The sequence below is a fragment of the Esox lucius genome, chromosome 15, assembly GCF_011004845.1.
Source record: "Esox lucius isolate fEsoLuc1 chromosome 15, fEsoLuc1.pri, whole genome shotgun sequence".
Taxonomy (NCBI): Eukaryota; Metazoa; Chordata; class Actinopteri; order Esociformes; family Esocidae; genus Esox; species Esox lucius.
The window spans coordinates 4,664,590-4,682,609 of record NC_047583.1 but is presented as its reverse complement, the minus strand read 5'-3'; the positions used below and the strand labels follow the sequence as shown (position 1 = coordinate 4,682,609).

At 39.6% G+C, this 18,020-nt stretch overlaps 1 protein-coding gene across 1 annotated transcript; it reads right to left on the bottom strand.

Annotated features, from left to right (window-relative positions):
- Positions 1-17: 17 nt before the first annotated feature.
- On the bottom strand, positions 18-16,773 carry LOC105015955 (hippocalcin-like protein 1). Its single transcript, XM_010879449.3, has 4 exons — positions 16,606-16,773; positions 1,958-2,459; positions 1,512-1,617; positions 18-972 (listed from the first exon to the last, which is right to left on the bottom strand). Exons 2-4 carry the CDS (start codon positions 2,333-2,335, stop codon positions 875-877), a joined length of 582 nt encoding a protein of 193 aa, XP_010877751.1. The 5' UTR covers positions 2,336-2,459; positions 16,606-16,773; the 3' UTR covers positions 18-874.
- Between the last annotated feature and the right edge of the window lie 1,247 nt (positions 16,774-18,020).

The following is an 18,020-nucleotide window of genomic DNA, read 5'->3' as shown; positions in this document are numbered from 1 at the left end:
TTGAGAATATAGCAATGGTAGTAGATATAAAACCTAACTTCTGGTAAAAATGATTTTTAATATTATTTTTTAAATACCACAAATAAATAGCACTGCAGGGCACCAATTATATTGTAGGGATTTCATGACACAACCTTTATAGGAAAATGTAAATGGACCATTTTGAGCATGTATAGTTGAACCTACTGTACACAACTATACATAATCTACAGACAATGCTAAAAAGCACGTTGTATTTGGCAAATATATCTCACAGCAATGCTGGTTAGTCACTATTTATTCTCTTGTGGTTTAAAAACTAAATGTTGGTGCTTTTGGTAAGTTACATGTATTTTTTGCACTACAGTCAAGATACAAGAGCTACTCCCACTTGTGCTATGCTAACGAACTGAGAAATGTCTTATTGGTTATTGGAACAAAGGCGTTTGTCCCAATAATAGGTGTTTACTTTGCAAACCTGAAAATGTTATTGACACAGGGAGTTTTAGATTTGTCTTCAAATTGCCTTCATATATGTTTGTAGATGATAAGGATCTGGTTTTTCGGCATGGCTTTTGTTTTTGCTGGCAGTATTGATACATTGCCGTAACTTACTACTTTGGTGAGGGATTTGAAAATTCCTGACTGTGTGGATCAAGGGGGCTTTATGTAAATACTTAGTTGCTAATTTTCAATGAAATGACTACGCGGCCTATGCTAAAACATACTTGTCGTTCAAAACATGGACACAAATTACACTTACAGAAAAATACAGTGTTAAATTACATTCAGGAAATATTCCCCTATGGACTGAACAGGAGCTTAACAGTACAAAACCATTGATCATTGAAACGCTGGTTATAATATTTGCAATATTTAGAATCCGTGTGTGTGATCAGAACTGGCTGGCACTGCTCGGGTCACACTGCAGTAGTCGAACTATGGACGGGTCGCTCTTGGCACCTTTGATGAATTCCTCCAGAGACAGTCTCCCTGCAGTAACAAACCACATGACTGAATGAGCTACTTGGTCATTCATAAAAGCTTTAAAATATTAACTGAAATCTTACTGAGGTGTGAACTAATGTGTGGATGGAAAGTAATGCATGCAGTGTAAACTGGCTTCCTTTCCTCTCTTCTGCACTCGGACGCTACCATTCAGTGGTTTACTGTTAGGACCATGGTCAATGGTCAATGGTAAGGCAACACATTCACATAGTCAACCCAACCTGAGGGTGCCACCTTGCCATGGTAAAATTGTTGAGATGCACCTGATCAAGGACTGCTGACCAATTTTTTGAGTGCCGAAACACTTGGCATTCCCTCCTCCAATCATTGCTATCAAACTCAGGGAGTCAGGAAGAGCAGCCATACAGTTTAAAGAGATGGTTGTTAAGAAGTCTTGCAGAGAGAAAAAAAAACAGTTTAATATTGCATTAAGAATGGTTGGTTTAGTCAAACATTCACCCTATTCCCTGTATTTGGGGGGGGGTCTGTGCAATTTCAAGTGAGTGCTGTGTGGGGTTTCTTACCATCTTTGTTTGAGTCCATCTGTCTGAAGATCTTGTCTGTCCTTTTCTCAGGAGTGGATTCGTCATCTGGCATCTTCATGACCGAGGATAACATTTTGTAAATGGCCTATGGACATACAACACACAGATCGATAGGCAGTGGGAGAACCATGGGAACCAAAGCTAAAATATCTCATTCAAAAAATGTTATTTGTATAAAATGTTTGGAGTAAAACTATACTTTCGTGTTGAGTGGGTAGAACACTACAGATTTTTTGGTGCACTTCTTGAGAAATGCTTTAATTGGTATACAGCACTTTCCAATTCTGTTGCTGCAAGTATAAAAAAAATACTAAAACTGTTTTGTTACTGACACAACCGGTCTTCAATCAATCAAACAATATTTGATTTTCCACATGTGTTTGATGGGGATTGCCTAAGCCAAGAGACGTGTTTTCTCTGCGAACCTGTACGATCTCTAGCATCTCCGCGCGGCTGATGTAGCCGTTCCCATCCAGGTCATACATGCTGAAAGCCCACTTGAGCTTCTGCTCCAGCTTGCCCCGCGACGTGACGCTCAGTGCAATTATGAACTCCCGAAAGTCTATTGTCCCGTCTGCATTGGTGTCAAACGTGCGGAAGACGTGCTCGGCAAACTTGGTGGCGTCACCGTATGGGAAGAAGTTGGCGTAGATCTTCTTGAACTCCTCCACAGTCAGATGTCCCGTGGGGCAGTCTTTTAGGAAGCCCTTGTACCATTCCTGGAGCTCGTAGTCAGTGAACTCTGTATTCTCGCGCAGGTCATTCAGCACCTCTGGCCGTAGCTTGCTGTTCTGTTTGCCCATTGCAGGAGCGACCTCTCCTCTCGCCTCTTTGGCCTTTCTCTGTCTCTCCTCCAACAGAAACGTTTCTGCAGATGACTCCTTTTTACTGGGAGGAAATGGATGCGGGGTTGACAGATGATGCAATCTATAAAGAGAGAGAACCGGTAAGTAAAGAGTGTGTTCTTGAATAAAGGTGTCAAAGGGTTTCCTATATTGTTGTTTTCTTAGCAGCTCGGACCCCTGGGCGTACTTGGTCTCTCCACAGGGGGTACTTGAAAAAACTCATAGGCTTACTAGTGAAATTAACACTAGGGGGTACTTTAGGGGTACTCCAAGCAGTGTAAAATCTTTTTGGGGTTACAGTAACTGCTCTAGGACACGTGACTGCAACAGGGATGATAAAAATAAATAAATGTTCATGAAAAAATGAAGTAATATCTCGTAATGGATTTTTTAGCTCCAGGAAAATTGTTTCTTGTGTTCATAATAATGGTATACTGTACAAAAGTAGGCTATACTAATCAGACAGGTTTTGCATAAACAAACCTGAGTAATTAAAGCTGCTGGATGGGTTTCAGCATCATACCCGCTGTGCCACCATCGAAGCAAATTTAAAATGTCCCCTTGATTTGCTCCTTCTGTACTATTAGCCCACTTTCCGAAACAATGCAAAAAGATCAAAATAAGAAAATAAGAAAAAATCATGCAATACATTTTCAGTAAAAGTTAAATGACGTTCTGTAGTTCAAAACGTATTCTCCAGAACTGTATGTCCAGTCCCCGTAAAACTTTGTTTGCAACATGCATGTGCCCCTTTAAAAGCTGTATTTTCCATCAGTTTAGTAAAAACAATATGACTTCTATACCCGAGCATTTGTTCAATATTTCTCTACTCTATGAAACTGTTCTAGAGAAATGAAACACGGCCTTTATAGTACCACTGTGGTTGATCTGAAAGTGCATTTGTCAGTTTATATTCCCTGAACCCACTCGTCAAAAGATCTTCCCATCGACTATGCTAGCGGTCACTTTTTTCACTTCCTGGGAAAATCAGCTTTTAGTTTCATGCACCCAGCTTTTGGAATGATATACAGAACGTATTGAAATTGGTAGATGTCACTGATGCAATTCCAAAAGTTTTGTGTTGAACACCAGGGAGTGAGTAAGATTTTTTGTGATTTATTTTAATGAATACAATTTTTTTCTTAATTATATATTGTTTTGCCATGTTATGTTTTTAAAAGTATTTTAGCAGGTTGTATTTCTGTTAATGTACACTCACTTAAAGGATTATTTGGAACACCATACTAATACTGTGTTTGACCCCCTTTCGCCTTCAGAACTGCCTTAATTCTACGTGGCATTGATTCAACAAGGTGCTGAAAGCATTCTTTAGAAATGTTGGCCCATATTGATAGGATAGCATCTTGCAGTTGATGGAGATTTGTGGGATGCACATCCAGGGCATGAAGCTCCCGTTCCACCACATCCCAAAGATGCTCTATTGGGTTGAGATCTGGTGACTGTGGGGGCCATTTCAGTACAGTGAACTCATTGTCATGTTCAAGAAACCAATTTGAAATTATTCGAGCTTTGTGACATGGTGCATTATCCTGCTGGAAGTAGCCATCAGAGGATGGGTACATGGTGGTCATAAAGGGATGGACATGGTCAGAAACAATGCTCAGGTAGGCCGTGGCATTTAAACGATGCCCAATTGGCACTAAGGGGCCTAAAGTGTGCCAAGAAAACATCCCCCACACCATTACACCACCACCACCAGCCTGCACAGTGGTAACAAGGCATGATGGATCCATGTTCTCATTCTGTTTATGCTAAATTCTGACTCTACTATCTGAATGTCTCAACAGAAATCGAGACTCATCAGACCAGGCAACATTCTTCCAGTCTTCAACTGTCCAATTTTGGTGAGCTTGTGCAAATTGTAGCCTCTTTTTCCTATTTGTAGTGGAGATGAGTGGTACCCGGTGGGGTCTTCTGCTGTTGTAGCCCATCCGCCTCAAGGTTGTGCGTGTTGTGGCTTCACAAATGCTTTGCTGCATACCTCGGTTGTAACGAGTGGTTATTTCAGTCAAAGTTGCTCTTCTATCAGCTTGAATCAGTCGACCAATTCTCCTCTTACCTCTAGCATCAACAAGGCATTTTCGCCCACAGGACTGCCGCATACTGGATGTTTTTCCCTTTTCACACCATTCTTTGTTAACCCTAGAAATGGTTGTGCGTGAAAATCCCAGTAACTGAGCAGATTGTGAAATTCTCAGACCGGCCCGTCTGGCACCAACAACCATGCCATGCTCAAAATTGCTTAAATCACCTTTCTTTCCCATTCTGACATTCAGTTTGGAGTTCAGGAGATTGTCTTGACCAGGACCACACCCCTAAATGCATTGAAGCAACTGCCATGTGATTGGTTGATTAGATAATTGCATTAATGAGAAATTGAACAGGTGTTCCTAATAATCCTTTAGGTGAGTGTATGTAGGGCACCCTTGAAAAAGAGATCACGGTCTCAGTCCTCCCTGTTTAAATAAAGATAAAAACGATCTCAGAAAAAAGGATCTGCATGTTGTTATTACAATAGCTATTTTGTGTAACCTCCATTTTAAAGAGTAAGCTAGGTGTCCGCAAAGGGCTCAATAATAATATAAACACAGAGTTGGGGAGTAACTGATTACAAGTAATCCATTACATGTAACGTTATATATTTTTAAGTTTCAAGGTCTATTTGTCAAACACACCAAACGACACAGCCAGGAAGAGTTTTGAAGATTAGGCAACTATTTGTTTGATAGCTGTAACATAGCACTACTTTCAAAATAAAACATTATACGGAATTTATCATGACATTTGAGGAGAACATGCGTTGGGAAGCACTTTGCCAAAGGATGATGATTTGCAATTGACGCAGCCACCTCAACTCCGTCTATACAGGTAGGCCATATGGTCCTGCTTTTGCTTTGCATCTCAGAAAATTGTGGTTATCATTAGCTGCTGACCGCATTTAATGTAAGCTATGAGTGCAGGTGTGTAATCACAGTTTATTTCTTTCATTTGTGTTTTGAAAATTCATTGTTGGTTGCCCTAATAATCACAGGTTACGTTCACGCAGGTAAAATGTATTTTTGTGCAGGTGTTCACGATTGCCAACGTGCATTCACGTGCCTGGGCCTTTTGCAACATTTTGACAACAGTTGTGTAGCAAAACATCAGATTCAGTTTACACAAGTGCATGAAAATACAGTTTTTGGCCAGCTATGTAAACTCTAACGTTGATTGATCCTGCAAAATATGTTACAATTGGTTATAGGCTATTCCTATTTTTTTTCCAATGCCTCTTAATATTAAAGTAATCTAAAAGTAATTCAAGGTAATTACGTTACTGAGTTTGAGTAATTAAAAAGTTATGTTACTGATTACAAATGTGGACAGGTAACTTGTAACTGTAATGGATTACATTTAAAAAGTAACCCACCCAACCCTGTATATACAGTTTGGAATGCTGTAGCACACATTTGTCCTTTATGGAGACCTGTGTGTGGGATTTTTGCCGGACCGCGTAAGCGGAGCTGGCCAAGAAGAGTGAATGTCTCTGTCTGTCTGTCTGACTGACTGACTACAACTTCTCGAATAGCGTAATGGTTAGAGAAGCGGACATGCAAACTATATCCTATCGTATCTCCTTGCAGGCGAAGCGAAGTACGCATGATGGTTTCTTCCGTATAGACGAAACTTTGCAGGCTACAACCTCCAGTGACTATGTTAAAGTAAATATACTGAAATAACACAGTTTATACTGAAATAACACAGTTTATACTGAAATAACACAGTTTACGGTTTGGGGTGAAGGTCAACTTAATAAGAAACAATAGTTGTTTCATCACAATGATCAATAGTGTTTAGCAACTATAAAGAAATGTGTAATGCTGTGGCGTTGTGGTTTAAGACAGTGCCTCTCACATGGAAGACTGAAGTTTGAATCTATTGTGAACAACAACCTTTATTTATTTTATTTCCACGATTCTCTCGTTGCTTCACTTGATGAAAAAGTTACTTATCGCTGTCTTTATTGATAGTTACTGTTTCAATGTCATTCACGAATGAAAGAAAAAAGTACATTGTTATGCCATGAAAGTAAAAAATACATTCTTATGCCATGAAATGAAATAGCTTTGACAGACTCGCTAGCAATTGCTCAGTTCCTATGACTAGTCCAGTAAGTTAGTAGATACTGGTAAAGCCTATTACTAGCTAATACGCTGTTCAAACGGCCAGTGGCAAAAGCTTACAGTTCATATATGCTATTTGTGGTGGAGGTAAACTTAGTAAAAAACGTTAGTCAATTTAACTATATCTATATCATTCACGATTGGCCAATTAGCTGTTTAAACGACTAGTTGCAAAAGAGGATTTGTTCAGGATAGACACAAGAGGCTATACTGACACCCGTTCTACGTAGAGCTCTGTGGTGTAGTGGTTAGTGACACAGCCTTTCACGTGGGTGAACTGGGTTTGGATCTCATGAGGGCAATGTTTTCTATTGTGGCCAGGCTGAACTAGGCTTGCCTGGTTTCTTTTTTATTCTGTAGGACATGAATCACCTTTTAGACTGCAACCCCTTTGATTTTAACCTAATTTTCCATACGTCTGTGACGTGGAACGCTCTTGTGGCTAGAACAAGGTTTGAGTGTAGAGCAGCAATATGAGCTAGGATAGAGATTCATTACTAATCCTCAAAGCTTCTGAAATGGAAATGTTTTTATGATCATTTTCTCACAGTCTGTAAAACATACATTTGAATATGTGTCTTTATGTATCCAGGCTGGGTATCCTTTTTAAGTCTTTTGTCATTTACTATGACTTTCTTTATTTGACAAATACAGGAGACTGTCACAGTTTGTAGGCAAGACCCAGGCACAGAGGGGAATCACACAGGTTATTTTATTCAAAGGCTTACTTGCTTACAATGCTCTGAACCTAACATAAACATCAAACAGCGACATCCAACAATACAATGACCAATACCAAACACAGGGAACTGGTGAAACTAAATAGAGAGATAGAGACAAATCAATACAAAAAAAGAACATGAAAAATGACAACATGAAGAAAAATAACAGCTCTGAGATTAATCCCAGAAACGTGATGTCTTTGTAATAGTATGAAAGAGTTCAACTCAAATTTCAGATGAACTCTTTCATACTATTACAAAGACATCAAGTTTCTGGGATTAATCTCAGAGTTGTTATTTTTCTTCATGTTGTCATTTTTCATTCCTCTCTGTGACTAGCTCTGCCAGGGAGAAAGAACACTGGAAACTATTTAACAGATCATCATGATAAAAACACACATACACACAAATGCAATTATCGGTAACATAGAAACACAACAAACAGAACCAAAATACATTTAACATAGAAATGTTATGGAGACGTCCAAAAACGGAGACATCCAAAACCTGACCCTAGGAAGTGGACCAGAAAGTGGAACAACCCTTTGTTACCCAGACCACAGGATATTTTGGGCGGTTCAATTTTCCACTTCCTGTTATTCTTTATAACCCATTGTCTTTTCTCCCATCCAGCAAAATGTTTCTCATCATGACAATTTCTTATTATGAATATTCTCCAGTGGGTGGATTTGTTGAACCGTACCAACGTACAGTGGTGCAAAAAAGTATTTAGTCAGCCACCAATTGTGCAAGTTCTCCCACTCAAAAAGATGAGAGAGGCCTGTAATTTCCATCATAGGTACACTTCAACTATGAGAGACAAAATGAGAAAAAAAAATCCTGAAAAATATTTTGAATGACTTTATTGGTAAATTATGGTGGAAAATAAGTATTTTGTCAATAACAAAAGTTAATCTCAATACTTTGTTATATACCCTTTGTTGGCAAAGACAGAGGTCAAACTTTTTCTTTAAGTCTTCACAAGGTTTTCACACACTGTTGCTGGTATTCCTCCATGCAGATCTCCTCTAGAGCAGTGATGTTTTGGGGCTGTCGCTGAGTAACACAGACTTTCAACTCCCTCCAAAGATTTTCTATGGGGTTGAGATCTGATGACTGGCTAGGCCACTCCAGGACCTGGAAATGCTTCTTACGAAGCCACTCCTTCGTTGCCCGGGTGGTGTGTTTGGGATCATTGTCATGCTGAAAGACCCAGCCACATTTCATCTTCAATGCCCTTGCTGATGGAAGGAGGTTTTCACTCAAAATCTCACGATACATGGCTCCATTCATTCTTTCCTTTACACGGATCAGTCGTCCTGGTCCCTTTGCAGAAAAACAGCCCCAAAGCATGATGTTTCCACCCCCATGCTTCACAGTAGGTATGGTGTTCTTTGTATGCAACTCAGCATTCTTTCTCCTCCAAACAAGACGAGTTGAGTTTTTACCAAAAAGTTCTATTTTGGTTTCATCTGACCATATGACATTCTCCCAATCCTCTTTTGGACCATCCAAATGCTCTCTAGCAAACCTCAGACAGGCCTGGACATGTACAGGCTTAAGCAGGGGGACACGTCTGGCACTGCAGGATTTGAGTCCCTGGCGGCGTAGTGTGTTACTGATGGTAGCCTTTGTAACTTTGGTCCCAGCTCTCTGCAGCTCATTCACTAGGTCCCCCCGTGTGGTTCTGGGATTTTTGCTCACTGTTCTTGTGATCATTTTGACCCCACGGGGTGAGATCTTGCGTGGAGCCCCGGATCGAGGGAGATTATCAGTGGTCTTGTATGTCTTCCATTTTCTTATAATTGCTCCCACAGTTGATTTCTTCACACCAAGCTGCTTACCTATTGCAGATTCAGTCTTCCCAGCCTGGTGCAGGTCTACAATTTTGATTCTGGTGTCCTTTGACAGCTCTTTGGTCTAGGCCATAGTGGAGTTTGGAGTGTGACTGCTTGAGGTTGTGGACAGGTGTCTTTTATACGGATAACAAGTTCAAACAGGTGCCATTAATACAGGTAATGAGTGGAGGACAGAGGAGCCTCTTAAAGAAGAAGTTACAGGTCTGTCAGAGCCAGAAATCTTGCTTGTTTGTAGTTGACAAAATACTTATTTTACAGAGGAATTTACCAATACATTCATAAAAAATTTGATTTTCTGGATTTATTTTCTCATTTTGTTTCTCATAGTTGAAGTGTACCTCTGATGAAAATTACAGGCCTCTCTCATCTTTTTAAGTGGGAGAACTTGCACAATTGGTGGCTGACTAAATACTTTTTTGCCCAACTGTACGTATGTTTCTTCAAATCTCAGACTGTCCAGATAAGTCATATTGTTTTCCCTTCAGACTTTTTCCCCAGCTTTGAATAATTAAACACTCCTCACCTGTATTCTATCACATTTATTTTATAGGCAACACCATCAATAATTTCCTCAGCATTACTGTGCTTTTGAAATAAAACCTGTGATATGAAACATGTTATATCAAGTCACCTTTATGACAAGATTAGTCTTGAACTGGAGTCATGGCAAAACACTTGTGATGTCTCAATACTACATGGCCTTAAGGCTCCTGCCAAGCTATTTTCTCACGTTAGCTACGGCCCTGTGGTTACATCATAACACCTGTCTTTAGATGGATGAAGAAAGTTGAGCAATAATATTAGATTGTACTCTCAGGTAAAGTATTTATTTTTGGAGCAACATTGACAGGTTCATACAATTAGGTCCGGAAGTAAGTGGACACTTATAAAATAACAAGTTTTGTTATTTTGTTAGTTTACCAAAATATATTCAAGTTACAGGTAAATAATAATTAATTTGAGGGTATTCACATCCAAATTGGAGGAACGGTTTTGAACTTTAACATGAGTAATTGGACAACTGACTCGAAAGCTGTGTGGGCAATTCATTCGTTATTTCTTCATCAGTTAAGCAGGTAAAAGGTCTGAAATGTATTCCAGGTGTGGCATTTGCAGTTGGAAGCTGTTGGTGTGAACACACAACATGCAGTCAAGGGGACTCTCAATGCAAGTGAAACAGGCCATCCTTAGGCTGCAAAAAATAATAAAAAATCCATCAGAGAGATAGCAGGAACATTAGGTGTGGCCAAATCAACAGTTTGGTACATTCTGAGAAAAAAAAAGTTCAACACAAAAAGGCCTGGACGTCCACGGAAAACAACAGTGGTGGATGATCGTAGGATCCTTTCCATGATAAAGAAAATCCCCTTCACAACATCCAGCCAAGTTAAGAACATTCTCCAGGAGGTAGGCATATCATTATCCAAGTCTACCATAAAGAGAAGACTTGACGAGAGCAAATACAGAGGATTCACCACAAGGTGCAAATAATTCATAAGCCTCAAGAATAGAAAAGCCGAATTAGACTTTGCCAAAAAACATCCAAAAAAGCCTGCCCAGTTGTGGAACAGCATTCTTTGGACAGATGAAACTAAGATCAACCTGTACCAGAATGATGGGAATAAAAAAGTATGGAGAAGGCTTGGAATGGCTGATGATCTAAAGCATACTACATCATCTTTAAAACACGGTGGAGCCAGTGTGATGGCATGGGCATGCATGGCTTCCAATAGCACTGAGTTACTAGTGTTTATTGATGATGTGACAGAAGACATTTCACTTGCCGAAGAAAAAACTTAAGGTAGAAAGACCCACAAGGAAACAAAAACTGAAGACAGCTGCAGTAAAGGCCTGGCAAAGCATCATAAATGAGGAAACCAAGCATTCAGTTATGTCCAATGCATTCCAGACTTCAAGCAGTCATTGCCTGCAAAGGATTCTCGACAAAGCCTTAAAAATGAACATTTCATTTATGATTGTGTAAATTTCACCAATTACATTTGAGCCCCTGAAATAAGGAGACCAAAAAAAAATATGGCAGAAGAAGGATCTGATTTTGCTACCTCACTGCATTTGATTGAAATGTAAATCCTTACAAAGGAGATATTCTTTCCTCAGTCTGCCTGGGGTTGCTAAGATGAGGCAAGGCCATGAACCACAGAAAATGGACATATATAGTGGGGAGAACAAGTATTTGTTTTTGCTGGTTTTCCTACTTACAAAGCATGTAGAGGTCTGTAATTTTTATCATAGTTTCACTTCAACTGTGAGAGACGGAATCTATTAAAAAAATCCAGAAAATCACTTTTTTTTTATAATTAATTTGCATTTTAATGCATGACATAAGTATTTGATCACCTACCAACCAGTAAGAATTCCGGCTCTCACAGAACTGTTAGTTTTTCTTTAAGAAGCCCTCCTGTTCTCCACTCATTACCTGTATTAACTGCACCTCTTTGAACTCATTACCTGTATAAAAGACACTTGTCCACACACTCAATCAAACAGACTCCAACCTCTCCACAATGGCCAAGACCAGAGAGCTGTGTAAGGACATCAGGGATAAAATTGTAGACCTGCACAAGGCTGGGATGGGCTACAGGACAATAGGCAAGCAGCTTGGTGAGAAGGCAACAACTGTTGGCGCAATTATTAGAAAATGGAAGAAGTTCTAGATGATTTCAATCTCCCTCGGTCTGGGGCTCCATGCAAGATCTCACCTCGTGGGGGTCAATGATCATGAGGAAGGTGAGGGATCAGCCCAGAACTACACGGCAGGACCTGGTAATTGACCTGAAGAGAGCTGGAACCATTAGCAACACACTACACCGTCATGGATTAAAATCCTGCAGCGCACGCAAGGTCCCCCTGCTCAAGCCAGAGCATTTCCAGGCCTGTCTGAAGTTAGCCAATGACCATCTGGATGATCCAGAGGAGGAATGGGAGAAGGTCATGTGGTCTGATGAGACAAAAATAGAGCATTTCTGCAAAGGGGACAGGACGACTGCACCGTATTGAGGGGAGGATGGATGGGGCCATGTATTGCGAGACCTTGCAAGATCCCTCAGTAAGAGCATTGAAGATGGGTCGTGGCTGGGTTTTCCAGCATGACAACAACCCAAAACACACAGCCAGGGCAACTAAGGAGTGGCTCCGTAAGAAGCATCTCAAAGTGGCCTAACCAGTCTCTTGACCTGAACCCAATATAACATCTTTGGAGGGACCTGAAGGAAACCTGAAGGATCGGGAGGTCTGTATGGAGGAGTGGGCCAAAATCCCTGCTGCAGTGTGTGTATACCTGGTCAAGAACTACAGGAAACGTATGATCTCTGTAATTGCAAACAAAGGTTTCTGTTCCAAATATTAAGTTCTGCTTTTCTGATGTATCAAATACTTGTCATGCAATAAAATGCAAATTAATTACTTAAAGATCATACAATGTGATTTTCTGGATTTTTGTTTTGGATTCCATCACTCTCGCAGTTGAAAAGTACCTATGATAAAAATTACAGACATCTACATGCTTTGTAAGTGGGAAAACCTGCAAAATCAGCAGTATATCAAATTCTTGTTCTCCCCACTGTATATAGTACATACATTTAAAAAAGCAAATCTAAGGTAGCCGCCAGTGGGTTGATGTTAATGAACGTGGATATGTAGCGTAGGCTATTGCTGTGCTCCGTGACCTCAGACCTTGCAGGTCTGTTGTTGTGAGTTTTTTGTCGGACCGCAAGCAGAGCCAGTCAAGAAGAGCGAATGTCTCTTACTGAGTGAATGAGTGACTGACTGTCTGCCCCTTGTTATGTTGGTTAGTGATGCAGATTCTCATGCAGGGGGCTGGTGTTTGAGCCTCGGCTCAATCAACAGAAATGATGCATTAGTTCAGGATGGACAAAAACCTCACAGGCCACAACTTGAAGAATCTACATTACAGTAAGCCTAAAATAAAATGATTTATGGTTATTTTCCAACTATTTCTGGTGGATTTTCAAATTACGCATCTGTGCATGCCTTTTGGGGTAATATAGGCTAGATCAAAACCTTTAGCGCATTAAAAGAGGAGGGGTTTCCACGATTGTCTTGTCTTTTCACATGACAAAAAGTAACTTATCGTTACCTATATTGACAGTTCATAGATGCTATTTGTGTTGGAAGTAAACTCAATGAGCAACGTTAATCAGTTAAACACAATGCTTAATGGTGTCTAGCAAAATATTCACACTTGGCATGTGTCTGGCTTTGTGGCGTAGCGATAAAAGACACAACCTCTCACATCAGAGTCCCTGGTTCAAGGCCACTGAGGGCAACAACATTCCAGCCTTCTAATTGCGGTCTGGCCAACCTTGGCTTGCCTCTGTGTATCCATGGTAATATTGTTACTTTGTTACTCTACAACCTTAGTCAACTGTTTTATCAGAGATTGGGAGAACACTTTTTTTTTATGTTCCTGAAGCTTTTATTCATTTATTTTTATGTGGGGTAGATCAGCTTAGCCTTTGTAAATAGAAATGATCACATAACATTTCTTGCATAATTTCTAATCCCCTTTTTTTCTTATAAAAACCAACCACCTGTTTAAAACCTTCCATCCACCTGTTCATTTGAAATGTTTTCCCTACCCTTTCCCATCCACCCTGTCTAACCAAAGGGGAACCAGAAAATAGCTCCTCCGTCTAGCCGTCCATTGTTCATCGATTCTGGATCCATAGTAAACCTCAGTCTCAACCTTATCTCTCCAGAGTACACAGGTCAACTCCTTCCCAGTGTTGCATGTTACTGTTTCCTTTTCCCAATACATCCCTGTATTCTCTATTGTAATTCCATATCAGTATCTTCAGCTTGGGAGGAAGTTCACAATTCATACTAAACACAAGTCCAAAGAAATATCTGAGTGTCTCAAGAACAAAAAAAACTTAAATGTCCTACAGAGGCTTAGTCAAGTCCTGATCTCAGTCCATTCGGAATCAGAGAAACTATCTGAAAATTGCAATCCACAGATGTTGACCAACCAACCTGAACAACATGCCCAGAAGAATGAGCCAAAATCACTCCGTGTTCAATGCTGGTGCATACCTCAGAAGACTTAAAGCAGTTACTGCAGCAAAATGTGGCTCAACCAAATAGTAATGTGTGTTGAATACCTATGCCTAGCAACATGTTTCAATTTTTCTTACAATATTACCCAACGTAAAAAAAAAAATGGTACCTTACAATAATTGAATTTTTTCAGTGTTTCAGTGTAGTAAAACAAAACAAATAGAAGAAAAATATATTTTATCATTTGTAATTCAGTAATATGAGGGAATTGCTCTTTTACAAACATATACACAGCATTTCCTTTTCACTCTTAAATTATCTCTACAGGACGGAAAGGTGAGACATTTCCTGTGAAACAGAATATTAGGAAACAGGAAAATAATTTCCCACTGTACTTCTCCCCCAAAATCAAGGACATGTTCTGAATGTAATTTGTTGCTATTGACTTTCGGTAACACTACTATATCTGCACTTCGCCTTTGTTTTTTAGATAGCACCTGGCCTAATTGAGATACTTCAATTAAGCATACAACCTGTGGGGTTCTAAAGCTGTCAAATGAAGGACTTGAAAGTTAGCAGTTTCTTAGTAATTATCAGTGAAGTACCTGATATTTTGGGCATTGTTTTACATTTTTCAAATCTTGAGAGACTGAAATTCTTTGTAAAAACTGGTATATCAACCTTTTTGACTGCATTAGTGAATTAATCATAGACTCCCTTTCCAATATAATAGAAATAATAATGAGTTTACAAAACAAAAGAATGCCTGTACGGAATTTTATCCATCTCTGTGTGCAGGCCCAATCATGTCCAACTCTACTTAAGCACATTTCGGGGAATCCAATCAAAATAGATTCACACGCAGAGAGATGATCCATTTAACACGTGGCTCAACTGATTCTGGGACCTGAGGTCAGTAAGATAAGGAGAACTTTCCTAAATGTAAATTGGAGTACCCACGGAAAGACACATGATCTTTGACTCTCCCGGACTGGCTGTGGAGATTTTGTCAAACTAAACATTACAAAATAAGATGAGCGGAAATACATGGGATCCTGTTCATGCACTTAACAGAAAGCTAAATAAAAGCTCTAATGATAGTTTTGTAATAAGAAAAAGAGACTGTTACATTAATTAAATAACACATTTGCCACCTCTGGTCTTGGCATTTGCACTTCATAGTCAACAGCACACAAGCACAGTGCAGGTAAACTTTGCAAGGCTACAGTATATGATCAGATTAAGGAAGATTAAGGATTATTTTTATTTATCAAATGGCAGCCATGCATCAGTCATCGTCACCAGAATAAGATCCTTGACAGTTGTGGGAACAGAACATCCAGCTCACCCTCTGCTCTTTAACAACAATGTAAAGTTTATCATAACTCAATCAGTTGACTAAGAAATGCTTTTACACACTCTTAGTCTTCATGTATTCCAAGTTTACTTTGAAATTATGGTTACTCTATCAATATTTGGGCATAAATGCAATTCCATTTCTCACAAAATTCATTTTACAGGCACATAAAAAACATATTGCGTTACTGAATGAACAAACAGTCTGTGACACATCCAGTTTCCATCACCTGTCTTGATTTTCTTTATATGCCATGGAAATGGGAGCTGTGGTTCCTGTAAGATAAGGTCTTTAATCTTTTTAATCAAAGATGCACAGTAAAGGTTAATGAAGGATAAGTACAAATCATTTATATTGTGTATAATTTACAAAATATTTTGTTTGGATTAATTAATTTGTCAAAAGCTCCCTATGGATTAAAGAAACCTTACCATGAACCTAAATAATGCCATTCCTTACAAAAACATCCCATGTTACTTCTATGGTACTTCCATTTACACCATGGTATAGTCTGAATCATGGAATTCATTGTTATTTGGAGCAGGTCCATGGTGCATTGTTATAAAAGCTGTCATACCAAACCAAAACGGCACAAATGGAATCCCTAGAGTTAGACTTTCTTTTTCACACTTTGTTATAGCGGTGGTTAATCCATGAATCAGATTTTGACTACCTTAAAGTCAGATTTCACCTCAAAAACAGCAGTAATGTGGCAAATAATTTAAAGCTTATACATGACAAGGAGTACAGGCAGTCTTGGCAACAACATCAACTGTTCATAACAGCCAGTTGCAATAGAAAAACTCCCAATGGCTGCAGATCATAGATACATGGAGAAAGTGGAACCCCATCATAGATACATGGAGAAAGTGGAACCCCATCATAGATACATGGAGAAAGTGGAACCCCATCATAGATACATGGAGAAAGTGGAACCCCATCATAGATACATGGAGAAAGTGGAACCCCATCATAGCCCGTCCATCACTTGGCAGACGGACAGAATAAAAACATTTCATAACATTTCTTTTTTTTACACTACAATTTTCTTTTTCTCTGGTCGTCTTACCACGTGGAGCTCTGTCTTCCTCTGTTGTCCTCTGTCTCCTCTAAGCCAGAGAGCACCTGGATCCTGGTCGTCTCATCTGACCCTATTCCAAGCCTGCAGGCAAAAGCACCTCTCCTCCAGTGCTAAGAGACAACTAATGATGTTACACTTCTGGAGCACTAGACAGGAGTGAGGGTAATTCTGTCAAAGCAGTATTTCAGCCAGGCGACCAGGCAGAGCCAGAACACACATTGTACTAATCCCGCCCCTCTCCTCTGACAGGGTGACTACCACACCCACCCTCACCCCCCCCCACCACCCCCCAACTGAGTATAGCACATACACAGGCATACACGTGGAACACACACACACACACACACATAGTCTCTCTTCCTCTCAGCAGGCTTGACGACTAATGCCTGGAGGATATGCAGCTCAGACATAACATACTGTATTAGGTTCCACACAATAACACTGGCAATGCCAAACTGGAGGAGGGGGGGATGTGGCAGGGTGGACAGGAGAGTTCTGTTGGTCCTTCAAAAGAAACAAGATTTCAAGGAGAGCTCCATGATGAGTGGACCATGCAGCAAGCACATCCCATATATAAGCCAAAAGTTTACTTCCTGGTCCACATAATATACTGTATAACTCCATTTGTGTTGGCTAGCTAAACTTCATCGGAAGGCATGCAAACAAAGACAAGGACAAGAGGAAATCAACATTGCAGAAAGAAAAAAATGTGTCAACTGCAATGGCTGTATTATTATATGCATACAGAATGGGATTAATACTATTGTTTTATATAAGGGACTATTAAAAATCTCTACATTATTTGTCATGAAAAAATATGCAAATAGTAGGGCAACTGGAATAGTTTGAAAAAAAAAATTCTGCATGCATTCAGGGAAGAATTGGAAAATGGAAACTGATTTGTGTCTGCTTGGTACTGATGACACGCAGTAAAGATGATGTTACCGGTTATTCAGTAAAGATGATGTTACCGGTTATTCAGTAAAGATGATGTTACCGGTTATTCAGTAAAGATGATGTTACCGGTTATTCAGTAAAGATGATGTTACCGGTTATTCAGTAAAGATGATGACACTGGTTATGCAGTAAAGATGATGTTACCGGTTATGCAGTAAAGATGATGTTACCGGTTATTCAGTAAAGATGATGACACCGGTTATGCTGTAAAGATGATGTTACCGGTTATGCAGTAAAGATGATGTTACCGGTTATTCAGTAAAGATGATGTTACCGGTTACGCAGTAAAGATGATGACACCGGTTATGCAGTAAAGATGATGTCACCGGTTATTCAGTAAAGATGATGACTCTGGTTATGCTGTAAAGATGATGTTACCGGTTATGCAGTAAAAATGATGTTACCGGTTATTCAGTAAAGATGATGTTACCGGTTACACAGTAAAG